General features: G+C 57.1%; 3 protein-coding genes and 1 long non-coding RNA gene across 4 annotated transcripts; 2 read left to right on the top strand and 2 right to left on the bottom strand.

The window, feature by feature from the left end:
- Positions 1 to 530: 530 nt before the first annotated feature.
- MRPS26 (mitochondrial ribosomal protein S26) lies at positions 531 to 3,800 on the top strand. Its single transcript, XM_065837147.2, has 4 exons — positions 531 to 784; positions 2,223 to 2,360; positions 3,141 to 3,264; positions 3,582 to 3,800. Exons 1-4 carry the CDS (start codon positions 543 to 545, stop codon positions 3,711 to 3,713), a joined length of 636 nt encoding a protein of 211 aa, XP_065693219.1. The 5' UTR covers positions 531 to 542; the 3' UTR covers positions 3,714 to 3,800.
- A 970-nt stretch (positions 3,801 to 4,770) lies between these two features.
- Positions 4,771 to 6,635, bottom strand: LOC136101486 (neurophysin 1-like). The gene is made up of 3 exons (XM_065837652.1): positions 6,516 to 6,635; positions 5,871 to 6,072; positions 4,771 to 4,820 (listed from the first exon to the last, which is right to left on the bottom strand). The coding sequence occupies exons 1-3, from the start codon at positions 6,633 to 6,635 to the stop codon at positions 4,771 to 4,773; spliced, it is 372 nt and encodes a 123-aa protein (XP_065693724.1).
- Positions 6,636 to 7,322: 687 nt separating this feature from the next.
- LOC139827887 (uncharacterized) lies at positions 7,323 to 12,952 on the top strand. The gene is made up of 3 exons (XR_011739010.1): positions 7,323 to 7,563; positions 8,409 to 8,492; positions 12,665 to 12,952. It is a non-coding gene; the product is annotated as an uncharacterized lncRNA (long non-coding RNA).
- LOC136101484 (vasotocin-neurophysin VT) lies at positions 8,897 to 10,816 on the bottom strand. Its single transcript, XM_065837648.2, has 3 exons — positions 10,542 to 10,816; positions 9,657 to 9,858; positions 8,897 to 9,060 (listed from the first exon to the last, which is right to left on the bottom strand). Exons 1-3 carry the CDS (start codon positions 10,716 to 10,718, stop codon positions 8,897 to 8,899), a joined length of 543 nt encoding a protein of 180 aa, XP_065693720.1. The 5' UTR covers positions 10,719 to 10,816.
- Positions 12,953 to 15,962: the final 3,010 nt, after the last annotated feature.

Genomic DNA, 15,962 nt, shown 5'->3' with positions numbered 1-15,962 from the left:
CGTGTCCCGTGGGGGTTCCCGTGTCTCGTGCCCCCTGGTTCCCCTGTCCCCCGTGGGTCCCCATGCCCCTTGGTTCCCGAGTCCCGTGGGTCCATATCCCATGGTTCCATATCCCAAGGTTCCCGTGTTCCTTGGTTCCCATGTCAATTCCCATGTCCCGTGTCCCGTAGTTCCCGTGTCCCGTGGGGTTCCCGTATCAGTTCCCGTGTCCCGTGGGTCCACATCTCATGGTTCCCGTGTCCCGTGTGGTTCCCGTGTCAGTTCCCGTGTCCCGTGGGTCCACATCTCATGGTTCCCGTGTCCCGTGTGGTTCCCGTGTCAGTTCCCGTGTCCCGTGGGTCCACATCTCATGGTTCCCGTGTCCCGTGGGGTTCCCGTGTCAGTTCCCGTGTCCCGTGGGTCCACATCTCATGGTTCCCGTGTCCCCGTGGATTCCCGTGTCCCCGTGGATTCCCGTGTCCCTCACTCCATTTCCCATCAGACCCCTCTACCGCTCCCACTCTCCCCGCGGGCGGGTCGGCCATACGTCACTTCCGGCCGCCATGCTGCCGCTGCTGAGGCGGCTCCGGCCGGGCCCGTTGGCCGCGCTGGGGCCCCCGTTCCCCGGCCCCTGCCCCGCCTGGGGCCCGCGGCTGGTCCCGGCACGGAGCCGCAAAACGCGGTACGATCCCCCCGCCAAGTCCAAGGCGTCGCGGTTGAAGGTGCCACCGCCCGTGGACCCCGAGGAGCTGCTGGTGGTGCTGGAGCGGTACCGGCTGCACCGGCTGGTGCTCAGCGCCCTGCGGTACCGGCGGGGGCTGCGGGGTTGGGGGGCTGGTTGTGGTTCTAGTTATGGGGCAGGGGCTCTGCATATAGGGTTGTGGGGCTGCTGTGGGGCAGGGGAGGGTTGGGGGCTGGTTGTGGTTTTAGTTATGGGGCTGGGTGCTGGGTATAGGGCTGTGGGGTAGGATTGTGTTTGGGGGACTGGTTGTGGTTCTAGTTATGGGGCTGGGTGCTGCATATGGGGCTGTGAAGCAGATGTGGGGCAGTGGAGGGTTGGGAAGCTGGTTGTGGTTCTAGTTATGGGCAGGGGCTCTGCATATAGGGTTGTGGAGCTGCTGTGGGGTAGGGGATGGTTGGGGGGCTGGTTGTGGTTCTAGTTATGGGGCAGGGGCTCTGCATATAGGGTTGTGGGGCTGCTGTGGGGCAGGGGAGGGTTGGGGGGCTGATTGTGGTTCTAGTTATGGGGTTGGGTGCTGCATGTGGTGCTGTGGGGTTGCTGTGGGGTAGGGGTGGGTTTGGAGGGCTGGTTGTGGTTCTGGTTGTGGGGCTGGGTATAGGGCTGTGGGGTTACTATGGGGCAGGGAAGCGTTAACCTTGTGGTGCAGAACTGGTTTGGGGAGCTGATTGTGGGGCTCCTGTGGGGCAGGGGGCTGGCTATAGGGCAGGCGAGTGGCTGGGGGGCTGGGCGTGGGCCTGGTTATGGGGCACAGGGCTGGTTATGGGGCTATAGGGTTGCTGTGGGGTGGGGAGGGTTAGCTTGTGCAGAAGAGGGTTGGGGGGCTCGTTGTGGGTCTGCTGTGAGGGACAGGTCTGGCTATAGAACTGTGGGGCTGGGTAAAGGGCTGTGGGGTTACTGGTTGGGCTTGTGCAGAAGTGGGTTGTGGGGCTGACTGCGGTCTGTGGGGCTGCTGTGAGGGAGGAGGCTGGGTATGGAGCTGGGGGGCTGGATGTGGGACTGCTGTGGGGCAGGGGGCTGGTTATGGGGCAGGGGAGTGGCTATAGGGCTGTGGAGGTGCTGTGAGGCAGGAGAGGGTTTGCCTTGTGGAGAAGTGGGTTGGGGGGCTGTTTGTGGGGCTGGCTGTGGCTCTATGGGGCTTCTCTGAGAGACAGGGCTGGGTGTGGGACTGGATATGGGGCTGCTGTGGACAGGGGGCTGGTTATGGGGCAAGGGGCTGCATATAGGCTTATGGAGCTGCTATGGGGCAGGGCAGGGTTGGTTGTGCTCTGTGGGGCAGGGGGCTGAGTATAGGTCTGTGGGGCAGGAAAGGGGCAGGTGGGGTTGGTTGTGGTCTGGCTGGGGGCTGGGCAGAGGACCGTGGGGTTGCCGTGGGGCAGGGGAGGGTTTACCTTGTGGTCAGGACTGGGCTGGGGCTGCTGTGCAGGACAGAGCAGGTTTGTGAGAAGCCCCCGGGCTCCCAGCCCCAGGCAGGAGCTCACCGGCCCCGACCCCTCCCCGGCAGGGCCGAGTTCAAGGCTGAGGTTGTGCAGCGCAAGCGGGAGGCGACGCTGTGCGGGGAGGACTCGGCGGAGCAGGCGGAGGAGCACCAGAGGCTGATGGCCTGGAACGAGGAGGAGAACGCCCGGCAGCGGCTGCGCAGGTCAGCCCGGCCCCACAGCCAGCGGGGTCACTGCACAGGGTGATTTGGGTGGGAAAGGACCTCCCCCAGTGCCACCCCTGCCATGAGCAGGGACATCTTCACCAGCTCAGGTTGCTCAGAGCCCCGTCCAGCCTGGCCTGGGATGTCTCCAGGGATGGTTCATCCACCACCTCTCTGCCCAACCTGGCACAGGCTCTCACCACCCTCAGGGCAACAATTTCTTCCTCATGTCCAGCCTCAATCTCCCTCCTTTAGTTTAAAACCAGCTTTGATTTTAACTTGTGCACATCTAAATTCAACACTGTTCAGTTAGACCTGACACCTAGCCCATGTCCCTGAGAACCTCATGTCCACCTGTCCAACCCTCCAGGGATGGTGACTCCAGCACTGCCCTGGGCAGCCTGTTCCAATGCCCCACAGCCCTTTGGGGAAGAAATTGTTCCCAGATCCAACCTCAACCTCCCCTGGTGCAACTTGAGGCCGTTTCCTCTGCTCCTGGCGCTTGTTCCTGGGGAGCAGAGCCCGACCCCCCCTGGCTCCAAGCTCCTTTCAGGCAGTTCAGAGATCAGAAGGTCTCCCCTCAGCTCCTGTTCTCCAGCTGAACCCCCCAGGTCCCTCAGCCGCTCCCATCACACTTGTGCTCCAGCCCCTCACCAGCTCCGTTCCCTTCTCTCAACTCGCTCCAGCACCTCAATTTAGCACCTTTGCATCACAAGGGATTAGGGTGTCTCACTGAAGTGCATAAACATTAAGCAAAGCCTTTTCTTTTCTATATGGCAGGGAGGAAAGAATTAGGAAAGAACAGGAGGAACAGAAGAGGCAGAAGCTCCAGGCTGTGGAGAACCAGGCCAGGAAACTGGAGGCTTTCCTGAAAGAGAAGGAGCAGGAGGTTCTGCAGCTGCAGGTGAGAGCAGCTGGTGCCCCTGAGGGGTTTGATAGCCTGTGGGATCCGTGTGGAAGCCGTGGGCTTGTTTTCCAAGAGATTTTTATGTTGGTTGCTGGGAAGTTTTAGCACCTTCCAGGAGCATTGACAGCACGTGGGTGGGATGGAGGCGAAGTGAGAGCTCTGAAAACAGAGGGAGGAATAATCCCGAGGGAGAGAATCCAGGTCTCCTTGTTCTGGAATGATGCTGGTGGCATCTTGGGGTCTTGCAGAGATCTGTGAGCTCGGAGGGCACCAGCAGCTCATGCGTTACGAACTGGTCCTTGTCCTTCCTTCAGGAGGAAGCCAAGTCCTTCATCACCCCCGAGAACCTGGAGGCGCGGATCGAGGAGTGCCTGGACAACCCGCGCAACTACAACTTCGCCATCGACAAGGACGGGCGGATTGTCAAACGGACGGTGTTGTCTTAGGCCCAGCTTCTGCCTAGAGACTCCGTTTACAGAGCTTGTTTATTCCTTTTAATGTATAAATCGCCCACGGAATTGTTGGAAAAAGCCCACGGGGTCTGGCTGTGGTTCTTCTGAAGGGTGAATGCCTGCGGGAGGGAGGGAGAGGGAGAAATTGGGGGTTGAAGGGTTACAGGGAGCGGCAGAGGCTCCAGCGGTTCATCGGAGCTGCTGGCGTTTGTGTTCCCGTCGCTCCGACACCACGATTCCGCCCCCACGTCCCTGGATCCTGCTTTGGACTCCTCCCATGTCCACACTAAGCACGTGGGGTGAAGAGTGGAGCTGCCCAAGGCAGATCCTGATTCTGAGCTCCCCCCGTTTGCCTGGCGACCCCTCCAGATGCTTTTGGGAGGAAACAAGGTCAGAATGGCTTTGCAGGAACCACCACCCTCTGCTGTTTGTTGTTGGGGAGGGAAGAATTAATTCTGTGTCCTGTTTCTGCTGTGGTGGGCAGACGTGTCCTTCTGCTCATCCTTTCATCCCTCCTTTCCGCATCTGTTGGTGCAACTATGTGTAAAAATCCTGCAGAGGATGTCTCATTGATACCAGTTTTTACATATTTTCTCTTTCTCCCTCTTGAGCATTATTTTAGTCATCACCAGGGCGTTAAGTTACAAATAATATTGTAATTGCTCTGCGTCCTCTTTGGCAGTTTTATTGTGGTCTCTCAGACCACACCACGCTCACTTTGGTGCTCCCCAAGCTCACCAGAGGTCCAGTTTGCCCCCAAACCCCCGTTTTTTTGGGCTGACACCAGCCTGTGGTTCAGGTGGACTGACCGTGGGTCCCTGTGTTCTCCCTCACTTGCTTTTTATCTAAACTTTCCTAAAAATGGATATTTCCCTCCAGTTTGAATCTGCACCTAAACGAGGCAAACGCACAAAAAACACGGACCTTTTGTTTTCCTGTACAAGTTTTATTTCTAATCAAGCTCACAAGTTGCAGACCTTGGTTCGTCTGTTCTCAGCCTGGGCTGGCGCGACTATAGATCCGAGATCCTGCAGGTTCTTCCTCCCGTTCTCTACGCAAAGGGCGTTTCTTGGTCGCAGGATGAGTCGAGCACACAACCCTCTGCACGGGGAGAGAGGGGAGAGCGCGGTGAGGAGCCGAACGGCACAAACCAGCCTGCACGGGCACCCCAGCGCAGGTTTCAGTTGTATCGAGTGAGGTTGTGTCCTGTACCCTCCCAAATTACCCCTGGGATTTGTATGACAGCAGCGTCTCCGGTGGTGACTGACTTGGGGAGGAGGCTGGGATTTTGGGAATGGAAGGAGGATTCTTGGGAGATGGAAAGAGCATTCTTGGAAATGGAAGGAGGATTTTTTGGGAGGTAAAAGTAGGATATTTTTGGGAGATGGAAGGAGGATTTTTGGAAATGAAAGGGGGATTTTTTGGGAGAAGGAAGGAGGATTTTTTGGGAAGGGAAGGAGGATTTTTTGAGAGATGGAAAGAGCATTCTTGGAAGGAGGACTTCTTGGGAGATGAAAGGAGGATTTTTGGGGAGTGGAAGGAGGATTTTTGGAAATGGAGGATTTTTGGGGCATGGAAGGAGGATTTTTGGGCATGGAAGGAGGATTTTTTGGGGAATGAAAGGGGGATTTTTGGGGAGTGGAAGGAGGATTTTTGGAAATGAAGGATTTTTTGGGCATGGAAGGAGGATTTTTGGGAGATGGAAGGAGGGTTTTTTGGCAAATGAAAGGAGGATTTTTTGGAAATGGAGGATTATTTGGGAATGGAAGGAGGATTTTTTGGGAAGTAGAAGGATTTTTGGGAGAATGGAAGGAGGGTGTTTTTGGGAGAATGGAAGGAGGGTGTTTTTGGGAGAATGGAAGGAGGGTGTTTTTGGGAGAATGGAAGCAGGATTTTTGGCAATGAAAGCAGGACAAGGCACAGACCACCCTACTTGGCTCCTGCTGCTTGCTCAGCCCCCTAATTTGCTTCTTTTCCACTTTCCCCCCTTCCTCCAAACCTCTCAGGTTGTTATCACCTTCTCCAGCATCAGGATCGATCTGCCCTGTGCTAGGTGCTGCGGGACAGACGGACATGACAGACACCATCCCTTGGGCAGCGTCCCCTCTCCCACTTCCATACCACGACCCCAATCCCTTGGTGTCCCCTCACCGCTGCCGCAGCAGAGCCCGGGGGCGGCGCAGCTCCCCCCGCTGCCGCAGGGTTTGCGTCCGGACTCGCAGGGGGTGGGCAAGAAGTTCTCCTCCTGGCACCGCAGCGTCTCGGCCGTTCCCAGGTAGCAACCCAGCTCTTCCCCACAGCAGATGTTGGGACCGAAGCAGCGACCCTTGTTCCTGGGACCGCAGGGCAGGCACTGAGCGGGAACAGGGGAGAGAGATGGGGGGGTTATTTAGGAAAGCGCTGAGGGTTGGGGTAGTATGGGGTTGGGCTTTTCAGCAGTTGCTATAGGACAAGGGGTGATGGTTTGAAACTAAAGGAGGGAGATTCAGGCTGGACATGAGGAAGGAATTGTTGTCCCTGAGGGTGGTGAGAGCCTGGCCCAGGTTGGCCAGAGAGGTGGTGGATGAACCATCCCTGGAGACATCCCAGGCCAGGCTGGACAGGGCTCTGAGCAACCTGAGCTGGTGAAGATGTCCCTGCTCATGGCAGGGGTGGCACTGGGGGAGCTGGGAAGGTCCCTTCAACCCAAACTACTCCATGATTCTTTACCTCGGTCTTTTCCTCCCACCAGCACCTTGGGGCAGTTTGGGGAAGGGAAGGAGGGGTTCAGGGATCTCCCAGCCCCCCAGGACGTACCTTCCTGATGTCCATGTCCAGGACAGCGCGTTTGCCCCCGATGGGGCAGTTCTGGATGTAGCAAGCAGAGGACAGAGCCAGGAGCCCCAGCAGGCAGAGGGCCAGCGCTTTGCCAACCATGGCCACGGGCTTCGGGGAGCTTTTCGGCTTCTCATCCCAGCTGGTGGGTCGTGTTTATATAGCGCCAGCTCCTACTTACACATTCCAGCACCGGCGTCACCCGTTTTATCCTTAAAAACCACAAGGCATTGATCTCCACACCGAAGGACTCGACTAATAATGGAGGTCGAGGACGTGAGGTCAGGGCCAGGGTGCTGGTTTTTCTCTTCGGCGATGAGTCCAACAGCAGCGGGGGGGACGTGCGGGGGCTGGTTTTGGGTTTGTGTCCCTTCTGCGCTTGCCTGCTGCGCGTCCTGTCCCATAGCGATGAAATTGGGCATCTCCAGAGCCTGGTGGGACGTGTTACTCCAGGAGTGGGGTGAGCAGGGGCTTTGTGCACCCCTTGACTTCAAATTCCTTCTGGTATGGGGGAGATAAATCTGAATCTTCCTCTGGGGGCATCAGTGGAATCTGGGGTGGGAAATGTTTTGGTCCTTTCCACCCCTCCATGTATTTTTGGGGATGTCCTGCTCTGGGATGATGGTGACACCAAGCCCATCCCTGCCTGCATTCACCCTTTTTAGCTTAAAAACACCAAACCTCATCAGCAAAAGCCTAAAAACCCCCAAATCCCCATATTTTCTGCCTTGGGGCTTGGATGTGCTGCCCCAGCCCCACAACGTCAGCAGGTGAAGGACCTGGAGCACCGTCCCCGAAGGCTGATGCAATCACTGCGACCCCTCGCCTTCGTTACCGCAATTAAGAGCTTCCCGGCTTGAATAAATTCCTCCGCTGCGGACAAACCTCGTGTCTATCGAGACCGTGACCCCGGTCCCTCCCTGCGCCTGTTTAATTGGGAATTAGGCAGCTTGGAGAGTGAAAACCGTGACCTCTCATCGTCCCCTCTGCCTCGATTCCAAATGTGTCACTTAGAGCAGCCGGTGACGAGGTGAGTCCTGGTCCCTGGGGACACACCAGGCGCCAGGGTTTGTGTTAATGGTTTGGAAACGGGGCTCAGGACCTGCCTGTGACGCCCTGGCAGCTCAGCCAGTTTGGGGGTGTCCCCACCCCCGTGGGATGTGTTTTGGGGGGACAAATGAGGAAATAACCCACCCAATTATCAGCTCTGATGGTGTTTTTGGGGTGTTGACACCCTGATGCTGAGGCTCCTATAGGTCTGGAGCATCATCCTGCTCAGGGATGTGTCTGAGATGTTGGGGTTCACATCCTGCACCCCAGGATGGGCTGAATACCCATGCTGGCCTCAACACCCCCCGTTCTTCACCCAGCGCGGGGTCACCCACCCACATCAACGCTGCCCCTTTCCCAGTGATTTATTTGGGGTGATTTTGGGGTCCCTCCCCTCCCCAGGGCTGGGATGAGATGCTGGTGGTGGGGAGCAGGTGCTGGGTGGATCGGGAGGTGCTGAGGGCAGGATGGGTCCCACCAGCGTGACCGAGCTCCACCTCCACCGAGGTGCCACCTCCCGCGGGGATGATATAAAGGACGAATGTCCCTTGCGCCGCTGTCACATCCAAGCCCAGAGCCAGGACCCCGCCAGGGTAAGAGAGCTGGGGAGGACTGGGGTGGCAGTTCCCCAAATTTGGGGGGTGATGGTGGGATAACTGGGGGGGCCCATCCTGCCCATCGGTGTCTGGTGGGGACCAGATTGTGTGGCAATGGTGGGAAAGACCAGCCCAGCCCTTGGGGGGGTGTATGGAGCTGGGGACCTTAATCTTTCCACTTTTGGGGTTTCTTTAGGTGCTTTTCCTTATTTTTTATCATTTTTAGTAGATGTGGCTTGAAGGCTCCTGATGTGCTGGTTCCTGAAGGCAACGGGGCCCCGAGTCTGCCCCCAAAAGGGGTCTTGGATGGGAGGTAATGAGATGGTGGCGCATTTCAGCTATTCCTGGTCTTAGGGGACACCCAGCACCCATGGGTGCTGCCCTGGGGTGGGACTGGGTGGCTGGATCCTAAATCCTGAGCTTATATCTCTTTGTGCTGTAAGGATGGGACCAAATCCTGCACCCAAGCCCAGCAAAACCACCATGGGTGGGAGCTGAACTGCGTGGGGCTGGGTGGGGATTTGGGGAGGGGGGGGGATGTATAAAGACAAACCAACCTCCACCCCACCATCCCCAAGCCCCAAATGTGTCCCCAACAGCCCCCCATGACCCGTTCCCAGCGCCCTGCACGAAGCCACCACAGTGCACAAGGACTTTTATTGGGTCTCAAATTTACAAGTGCGGTTCGGGGGGCTCGGTGCCGGAGGGGGGGGACGCTCAGAGGAGGGGGTGCTTGCCCTGCTGCTGCCGGTTGGCCAAGTGCATCAGCCTGAGGAGCAAATCTCCAGCAGAACCGTCCAGCACCGTCAGGTTCTTCTCCGCCGTGTCCTGAGCCCCATCGCTGCCCTCGTCCAGGCAGCCGGCGTCCATCGCACAGGTTTCTTCAATAGAAAGCGAAACGTCGGGAGGGGAACGGGGTTATTTGGGACCCACGAGTGGTTTCTTTTCGGGTGGGGAAAGGGTTGGTGGCAGCCGGGGGTGTGCATGCAGCTTTGTCCCTCGTGTTAGCCGGGGAATGGGGTTGGACGGGGGTTTTTGGCACAATGGGAAGAAAATTTGTGCCTGGTTGGGAAATATCTCATGGTGGTGGCTTGGGAAAGAGCTCCCAGCCCAGCCATAGAATCATGGAGTAGTTTGGGTTGAAGGGACCGTCCCAGCTCCCCCAGTGCCACCCCTGCCATGAGCAGGGACATCTTCACCAGCTCAGGTTGCTCAGAGCCCCGTCCAGCCTGGCCTGGGATGTCTCCAGGGATGGTTCATCCACCACCTCTCTGCCCAACCTGGGCCAGGCTCTCACCACCCTCAGGGCCAACAATTCCTTCCTCATGTCCAGCCTGAATCTGACTATCCCAAAATCACCCCCATGCTCCATGCCTCAGTTTCCCCATCACAAGGAAGGAGTCCCCCACGCCATCCCTACTCCCCCATGGTCCCAAGACCCCCCCCAAACTCCCCTCTCCGGCGTCCCCCGCGTTACCGGCGCTGCAGCAGATGCCGGGAGCGGCGCAGCGGCCCCCGGAGCCGCAGGGCTGCCCGCCGGCCTGGCAGGGCGAAGGCAGGTAGTCTTCCTCGGTGCAGCGGCGCGTCTCGGCCGTGCCCAGGTAACAGCCCAGCTCGGGGCCGCAGCAGATGCCGGGGCCGAAGCAGTTGCCTCTGTTCCCGGGGCCACAGGGCATGCACTGCGGGGAGGAGCTGCTTGAGTCCCCCATACCCCCCCCAAAAAAAGGGGGGAGGGCACCCTGCTTGTAGCCCTTTGTATTTGAAAGTAGCCCCCCCCATTTCACCAGCCCGCGGGGTGTCACGCTGGTATGGGGTGGCTTGTCCCCACCATTAGCAGTGTGGCCCTGCTTTGGGGGGATCCCTGCTTTGGTGGCTCTCACTGCCCCCCATATCATAGGATAGAGTCATAGAATCATTTTGGTTGGAAAAGATCCTCAGGATCATGGGTCCAACCATAACCCAACTCCAGCACTAACCCATGTCCCTGAGAACCTCATCTAAGCGACTTTAAAACCCCTCCAGGGATGGTGACTCCAGCACGGCCCTGGGCAGCCTGTTCCAATGCCCCACAGCCCTAATCCCCAGTGTCCCCATCCCCACTGTCTGAGGGTGCCCTGTCCCTGCATAGGGATGCTCGGCTGCGGTCCCCTCCTTGAAGGTGACACCCGCATCTCAAGCTGCTCACTCCTCCGCCACTGCCCCACCACATGCCCTTGGGCATGTCCCCCAACCTCCCCCAAAAGTGATGCACCACACTGCCTGGAGGAGGGCAGCACAGTCAAGGGTGCCCATGGGTGGCAGGGACCCTCTGCACCCCACATGCCCCCCAAAAGCCCCATCCCGTCCCCCCAGACACCCGTACCTGTCGGAGGGCTGTGTCGGCCAGCGCCCGCTTCCCGCCGCGGGGACAGTTCTGGATGTAGCAGGCGGAGGACAGGGCGAGGAGGCAGAGGAAGGAGAGGGGCAGCGAAGGCTCTGCCATGGCGCAGGGTGCCCGCAGCCGTACCACGCGTGCCAGGGGAAGCTGCTGCTTCTGCATCTGGCCCTGGGCTGCACCGGCCGCTATTTATGCTGCTGTCACCCCTTCCCAGGGGAGGAGGAGGAGGAAGAAGAGGGCTGGGTTGGGGTTTTTTGTTGTTGTTGTGTGTTTTTTCTTTTCTTTTTTTTTTTTCTTTTCCCAAATCGCATCCAAGAGGCTGTAATTGAAGTGATTCAGTGCAAGCGGCAGCGCTCAGGGCTGGTGAATCCCCCCCTCCCCGAGCTGTGGCTGCTCTCAGGGACACCCCAGGGATCGGGGGGTGTGGGTTTGGGGTGGGGTGCTCAGGTAGAAGGTGCTGGTTCAGGGAGGGGTGTTGGTTTGGAGGATGCTGCTTTGGGAAGGGATGCAGGCTTGGGAGGGATGCTGGCTTAGAAGATGCTTCTTTGGGAAGGGATGCAGGCTTGGGAGGGATGCTGGTTTAGAAGATGCTGCTTTGGGAAGGGATGCAGGTTTGGGAGGGATGCAGGCTTAGAAGATACCACTTTGGGAAGGGATGCAGGTTTGGGAAGGGATACAGGTTTGGGAGGGATGTTGGCTTAGAAGATGCTGCTTTGGGAAGGGATGCAGGCTTGGGAGGGATGCTGGCTTAGAAGATGCTGCCTCGGGTAGGGATGCAGCTTTAGGAGGGATGCTGGCTTAGAAGATGCTGCTTTGGGGAGGGATGCTCAGAAGATGCTGGTTTAGGGAAGCTTTTTGGTTTGGAGGATGCTGGTTTGCGGAAGGGAGCTGGTTTGAGAGGGGTGGGAGTTCAGAAGGTGCTGGTCCAGGGGTGATGCTGGTTTGGGGAGGGATGCCCAGTCACATGATGCTGGTTCAGAGAAGGTTGTTGGTTTGGAGGGTGCTGGTTTGGGGAGGGATGCTGGCTTAGATGATGCTGGTCTGGGTTGGATGCTAGTTTAGAACATATTGGTTCAGGGAGGTGTACTGGTTTGTGGAGGGGAGCTGGTTTGAGAGGATGCTGGTTTAGAAGATGCTGGCCTGGGGTGATACTGGTTTGGGAAAGGATGCTCATTCAGAGGATGTTTTTTGGGGGATTGTTGGTTTGGAGGGTGCTGGTTTGGGAAGGGATGCGGGTTTGGGAGGGAAGCTGGTTTAGAACATGCTGGTTTGGGGTGGGATGCAGGTTTGGGGAGGGGAGCTGGTTTGAGAGGGATGCAGCTTTAGAAGATCCTGGTTTGGGGAGGGATGCTAATTCAGAAGATGCTGGTGTGGGAGGGATGCTGGTTTGGGAGGGTGTCGGCTGGGGAGGGTGCGGGTGTGAGGAGAGATGCTCAGTCAGAAATATTGGTTCAGAGAAGGCTGTTGATTCGGCAGATGCTGCTTTGGGGAGGGATGTGGCTTTGGGAGGGATGCGGGTTTAGAAGATGCTGGTTTGGGGAAGCTTCTTGGTTTGGAAGATGCTGTTTTGGGCTGGGGTGATGATTTGGGAGGGATGTGGGTTTACAAGATGCTGGTTTTGGGGGGATGCTCGGTCAGAAGATGCTGGTTTTGGGGGGATTGTTGGAGAATGTTGTTTTGGGGAGAGATGCAGGTTTGGGAGGGATGCTGGTTTAGAAGATGCTGGTTTGGGGTGGGATGCTCAGTTGGAAGATGCTGGTTCAGTGAAGCTTCTTGGTTTGGAGGATGTGGATTTAGAAGATGCTGATCTGGGGGTGATGCTGGTTAGGGGAGGGTTGCTCAGCCAGAAGATGCTGGTTTGGGGGAGTGATGGTTTAGAAGATGCTGATTTGGGGGTGATGCTGGTTTGGGGAGGGATGCTCAGTCAGAAGATGCTGTCAGAAGGTGCTGTTTTGGGGACCAGTGCCCACCTGGGAGGGATACTGGTTTGAACACTGCTGCTCGGGGGGGATGCTGTGGGGCAGTGATGGGGAGAACTCGGGTGCAGAGCAGGACCTGCCATCACCACGCACCGCTCACCCACCTTGGCCACCTCTTTTTCCTCCTAGAAACCAGGGGCAGAGGGAGAGAGACGGGAAAAATGCAGCTTTGGGGCCGGCACTGACCCTCCTGTTGGCAACAGTAAGTCCCAGCCAGGATGAGACCCGGCACACTCATGTCACCCGTGGGCTGTCGGAAACATCGATACGGGGCACATGGCAGCAAAAATCCCTCCACCAATATTCCTGCTGGTCCCAGATCCCCCTTGCAACAAAACTGAGCCCGACCTTGGCAATGACAATTTAATGTGCAGAGGGGAATCAGGTGCCTAATGAGCATCCCCTACCCCCGAGCACTCAGGGTGAATAACAGGGGCTCGTTTGGGGGTGCTGGGTGGGCAGTGGGGTTGGGGGGTGTCACCAGCTGTGATCCAGCCTCTGGGGTGGTTTCCTACCCCTCATCTTTGTCAAAGATGGGGAATTGAGGCAGAGAACTATCAAAAACATCAGCCTGGCTTTTCCCCACCCTCCTTAGCATCCCTCGTTTTCTCACCCTCATTTTCATCCCTTTTCTGCCTTTCTGGGCTTCGGAGGCCCCAGCGAGGGATGTTGGAAGGGGATGAAGCCCAGAGCATCGCTTTGCCACCAGGGGGAAACTGAGGCATGCAGGGGTAAGGCCAAACATCTATTTTTGGGTGATATTTGCGGTGCTGGGGGTCCCATCCTCCTTTGCTCTCCTTCCCTGGTTTTGGGGGGCCTCCTGGCTTTTTTAATGGGTAAAACAGCACTGGGTGTAGGTAACCGCAGCCCCTGACTCAGGTCTCCCTAGGACCAGGGGAGCAGCGAGTTCCCAAATTCGCTCTGCACCCACCTCTAGAGACGCTGAATCACACACGGGGCAGCCGTGGGCAGCTTTAATGACCAACATCATTAGCACCGGCCACGTTTCCCCGTCCTAATTCATCCCTTCACAGCAGGAGCCGGAACCCACTTGCATTGCAAAGCCGGGGACGATGCAAAAGCCCTCGGCTGGGAAAACTTCTCTTTAAAAGAACCCCAAATGTCAGCGCTAAATTGGGCGTTAGGCGCTCGTGCTCCGTCTCTTCATTACTGTATCGTAAAATTACATTAGCCGGGAACGATCTGCATTCAAATGACTCTGTGTCTGGAATGATAACGCAGGAATATGAGATTAAAATGTAATTATGCTCTTTAAAGTCAAGGAAGGTTAATAAAATGTGGGGTTTTTTTTACAAGTTGCAGAGGCGACGCAGAATCACTTACAGAAATCAAGGGGAGGATGAGGTGGGAAGGGTGGAGGCAAAATAATGTGTGGAAAATGGAAAAAGGGGGAGGTTTGGGGGATGAAAATATTGGGGTCACCGAGGGGGTGATGTTGGGATGATGGGGTTCCGTGGCACTTGGGCACTGGTGCTCCCCGGTCCCTGTGGTGATGCCGGGACCCCAAACCCGCATCCCGCTGCTGCTCGATGCTTTGGGGCCACTCAATTCCCCCCCATCACACATGGGGGGTCCCTTCTGTGTGTCCCCAGCACCGGATTTGCTGTGCCATGTCCCTGCTCTTCCCCAGGCCCTAGAGGATCCTCCCTTCGTTAGCGCTGATCTCCTAACGACATGCGCGGCGGGCGAGCGGCGGCGGCGGCATTAATCGGCGGCGTTAGTGGTTTGCTCTCCATAACCCAGCTCGGCTGGCGTAGGAAAACCCCAAAGACCTGCCATGGGGTGGGGATGGGGGGGAACAGCATCAAATCCACCCCCCAGCCCCCCTGCTTGGCCAAAATCCGGCCCAGAGGTGCCCAAACACCTGCGGAGGGGCTGGTGGGAGGGTTGGATGGGGACATCAGTGCTTGTGCCCTTCCCAAAAACTGATCACGGCAGGGAATGAGGTGGGTGATGGAAACGTGGTAGAGATCCATGGAGGAGAGGAAACGGCCTCAAGTTGCACCAGGGGAGGTTGAGGTTGGATGTGGGGAACAATTTCTTCCCCAAAGGGCTGTGGGGCATTGGAACAGGCTGCCCAGGGCAGTGCTGGAGTCACCATCCCTGGAGGGTTGGACAGACGGACATGAGGTTCTCAGGACATGGGGCAGCGCCAGAGGTGGGTTAATGGTTGGACTCAATGATCTTGAGGGTCTTTTCCAACCTAAATGATTCCGTAATTCTATGCTCCTGCACATAAAACACCCTTTGGCTACACCCACAGCTTCAAAGCATCATCGGTGCACAGAAACTACAACCATTTTCCAGTCCTGGAGTGATCGCACCCTTGCACACAGTCAGTGCAAACCACACGTATTTACCGCCCATCCTTCATTAACAGCGGGAGCTTCGTTAGCAGTGATGTTTTTGCAAAGCCCCTCCAGAGGCCGGATTGAGGATGGAGGTCGCAGTACCTGATGCTGAGCTCAAAGAAACAAAGTTTAATCAGAATGAATTAATGGATGTTGGGTAATATGTGGAAAATTGGATTATTTTCCACCCATTTCTGCGTTTTTCTGCAGCGAGAGAAGGAAAAACTTCTTTAATTTAACTTGTGTTTTAACTTAGCAGGTCAGGCTGGCCAAGGAGAGCTCCCAGCTCCTGGTGGGTGAACTAATGCTCCTCAAATGGACTCGTCTGCGCAAAATATGGCAGCAGCCGCTTCTCCCCCCACCGGTCACCGCGACCTCAGGGCTTGATGGGGGATAATGGCCGGGGTTGACAGATCCTGCACCTCCCGGCTGAGCACAGCACCTTGTTTTTCGTGTCGTGGCTGAAGATGCTCCTCTGCTTCCATGAGATGATGGAAAAATAGCTCTGATGCTGCTTTAAAGCGCAGCCAACGTCAGGCTTTGCTGGGCGCCGCTTTTATGGCTCAACTGTCCAAATCCGTCCTGTGGGGACGCAGACGTCACATCGGGAGGTCACCAACCAACGAGGGATGGATTTGTCCTCCTAAAACGCACTTGGAGGAAAAAGCGTCAGAGGAAATTGCTCAGGCTTTCAATCAAAGGTTGTTGTGCGCAGCCCGAAGAGAACGACGGAGGAGATAAATCTACTGGTGGCATCTGAGACAAGAGCTGAAGGGGAACTGCTGTGCATCTGGACAGAATGGTCCATGGGAAGCCCTGGCTGTGCCAGTCAGCCCCCCCAAACCCAAATTTTTGGGGTCGCCGAGGCTCTCTGCTCCCCATGGGGGTCTCAGTGCCTGGCAATCAGGACTCAAACCCAGCTGGGGGTTGGATGGGATGAACTTCGAAGGTCCCAACCCAAACTCTTCTCCGATTCTGTGGTCCCTCCCTAAGTGATGAGAGGTGGGTACAGAGGGAAGTTCACCCCTCCGCCCTCCCTGTAGCAGCAGGAGGGG

Source organism: Patagioenas fasciata, chromosome 4 (genome assembly GCF_037038585.1).
Source record: "Patagioenas fasciata isolate bPatFas1 chromosome 4, bPatFas1.hap1, whole genome shotgun sequence".
In the NCBI taxonomy this organism is placed as follows: Eukaryota; Metazoa; Chordata; class Aves; order Columbiformes; family Columbidae; genus Patagioenas; species Patagioenas fasciata.
The sequence above is the reverse complement of the archived record's forward strand: the minus strand, read 5'-3'. Positions and strand labels throughout refer to the sequence as shown.

Bases quoted from the DNA above. Each gene is read 5' to 3' on its own strand.
- LOC136101486 (XM_065837652.1), bottom strand. From the start codon at position 6,635: ATGGTTGGCAAAGCGCTGGCCCTCTGCCTGCTGGGGCTCCTGGCTCTG. The intron at 6,073-6,515 runs GTACGTCCTGGG...GTTCCCGCTCAG, and splicing joins TGGACATGGACATCAGGAAG to TGCCTGCCCTGCGGTCCCAG. The intron at 4,821-5,870 runs GTGAGGGGACAC...CTCCCCGTGCAG, and splicing joins CGGGCTCTGCTGCGGCAGCG to AGGGTTGTGTGCTCGACTCA.
- MRPS26 (XM_065837147.2), top strand. From the start codon at position 543: ATGCTGCCGCTGCTGAGGCGGCTCCGGCCGGGCCCGTTGGCCGCGCTG. The intron at 785-2,222 runs GTACCGGCGGGG...CCTCCCCGGCAG, and splicing joins CTGGTGCTCAGCGCCCTGCG to GGCCGAGTTCAAGGCTGAGG. The intron at 2,361-3,140 runs GTCAGCCCGGCC...TCTATATGGCAG, and splicing joins GCCCGGCAGCGGCTGCGCAG to GGAGGAAAGAATTAGGAAAG.
- LOC136101484 (XM_065837648.2), bottom strand. From the start codon at position 10,718: ATGCAGAAGCAGCAGCTTCCCCTGGCACGCGTGGTACGGCTGCGGGCA. The intron at 9,859-10,541 runs GTACGGGTGTCT...TCCTCCCCGCAG, and splicing joins CCGACACAGCCCTCCGACAG to TGCATGCCCTGTGGCCCCGG. The intron at 9,061-9,656 runs GTAACGCGGGGG...TTTCTATTGAAG, and splicing joins CGGCATCTGCTGCAGCGCCG to AAACCTGTGCGATGGACGCC.